The 1,885-nt window shown below is 42.5% G+C and overlaps 1 protein-coding gene across 1 annotated transcript; it reads left to right on the top strand.

The window, feature by feature from the left end:
- The first annotated feature begins 298 nt into the window (after positions 1-298).
- On the top strand, positions 299-1,091 carry LOC126508808 (serine/arginine-rich splicing factor 3-like). Its single transcript, XM_050154219.1, is given in 2 exon segments — positions 299-795; positions 798-1,091. Coding segments are annotated over 2 exon segments (480 nt in total). The 5' UTR covers positions 299-407; the 3' UTR covers positions 890-1,091.
- The last annotated feature ends 794 nt before the right edge of the window (positions 1,092-1,885 follow it).

Genomic DNA, 1,885 nt, shown 5'->3' with positions numbered 1-1,885 from the left:
GGGAGATTGATATGCAGTGAATATGTTTTATTACCATTGGTTAATAAAGAAGCTGTGTTGGCCTATGGCAGGGCAGAATCTAGAAAAGTCAGAAATTTGACTGAGCCATCAGACAAATTATTTAGTTTATTTGTAATTATTATAATTTCTGTGTGATTATTCGTATCTGGGCTGCCCAGACACTAAAGCATAGTCTCTGTCTACAAATGGCACCAATGTGGGGGCAACTACATCCACATAAAACCTGAAAGAGATTGAGAAGGAATTCTAGATATAAAAGAATAGAGTTAAGATTTCGTGGACGCCAGGGCATTGAGAGCATCTGCGGAAGCAGATCGCGAGGGTGCGGGTGGGCCTCGTTGGAGTGTTGGGATTTGAGCTGCGGTTCTCGAACCCAGGATCTCGAAATGCATCGTGATTCCTGTCCATTAGATTGTAAGGTGTATGTAGGTAATCTTGGGAACAAGACTGAATTAGAACGGACATTTGGCTATTATGGACCGCTCCGACGTGTGTGGGTTGCTAGAAACCCTCCTGGCTTTGCTTTTGTTGAATTTGAGGATCCCCGAGATGCTGCTGACGCTGACCGAGAGCTAGATGGAAGAAAACTATGTGGCTGCCGAGTAAGAGTGGAGCTGTCGAACGGTGAGAAAAGAAGTCGGAATTGTGGCCCCCCTCCCTCTTGGGGTCGTCGCCCTCGAGATGATTACCGTAGGAGGAGTCCTCCACCTCGGCGAAGATCTCCAAGAAGGAGAAGCTTCTCTCGAAGCCGGAGCAGGTCACTTTCTAGAGATAGGAGGAGAGGTCTCTGTCTCGTGAGAGAAACCACAAGCCGTCTCGATCTTTCTCTAAGTCTCGTAGCCGATCTAGGTCAAATGAAAGGAAGTAGAAGACCAGTTTGCAAAAGAAGTGGTGTACAGGAAGTAACTTCATTTGACAGGAGTATGTACAGGAAATTCAAGTTTTGTTTGAGACTTCATAAGCTTGGTGCATTGTTAAGATGTTTTAGCTGTTCATGTTCCCTTAAGCAAGATTGAATTTGCTTTGAACTTTAGTTTTTCATAGACTGAAATAAACCTAGATCCTGCCCAGTTAAAGTGTGATGTACTAATGATAAACCACTGATGGAAATTGAAAAGGCTAGTTCCTTAGCTGGATTACAGTCGGGAGCTGTGGGTGTAATGATAAGCAGTCTGTAAAAGCTGCTGTTAACACAAGTTAACAGGGAAAGGGTGGGAACTGCACTCTGAAGACTTTCAAAGAGGTTCCTCACTGATTGCTATCTATGGAGGAAGCGTCTGTAACATTCTTTATTTGGAAATGGAAGACTGAGTTACCAGTTGGTTCAAGGGTACATTGTAGAGCTGAACCTTTGAGTCACTGTGCAAGATTTTTTTTCAGGCTGTCATTTGTAATATGTTGGTGAGGGTCCTTGGGATTAAGGTTTTGGTTACAAATTGTTGTTTAACTTGAAAGCCTGTTTTTCCTTACACACTCAAATCTGTGAGCTTGGTATCACGTCCAAGTATAACATTCCTATTGGAAGCCATACTTATATTTTCTTGTAAAGTGCTTTTGGATTAATAAAATACTAGCCTAATTGTGTAGTAGTCAGTTGAGCAAACCCACTGTTACCATTGTTATCCCTGGGAAAGCATTTGGTTACCCAGTTCTTTCTTTGTAAGAAACATAACTGAGAGGCACTAGATTAGTGAAGAATTCCACCCCCCCTTTGGCTGTCACCTAACTAAGATTTAGAAGTTGAAGCCAATTCAAGATCATGTCACTAACATTGTAAAGTAGCACCAGTGTGGTATTGTAACTCTAAGTTGCCCATAAAAAGTAGCTTTTAGGGCTGGAGAGATGGCTCAGCGGTTAAGAGCAT

The sequence above is a fragment of the Alexandromys fortis genome, unplaced genomic scaffold (assembly GCF_014885135.2).
Source record: "Alexandromys fortis isolate MF-2015 unplaced genomic scaffold, M_Fortis_MF-2015_v1.1 scaffold_40, whole genome shotgun sequence".
NCBI classification, from domain to species: Eukaryota; Metazoa; Chordata; class Mammalia; order Rodentia; family Cricetidae; genus Alexandromys; species Alexandromys fortis.
Note: the sequence above shows the minus strand (reverse complement) of the source record. Positions and strands in the feature narration are given on the sequence as shown.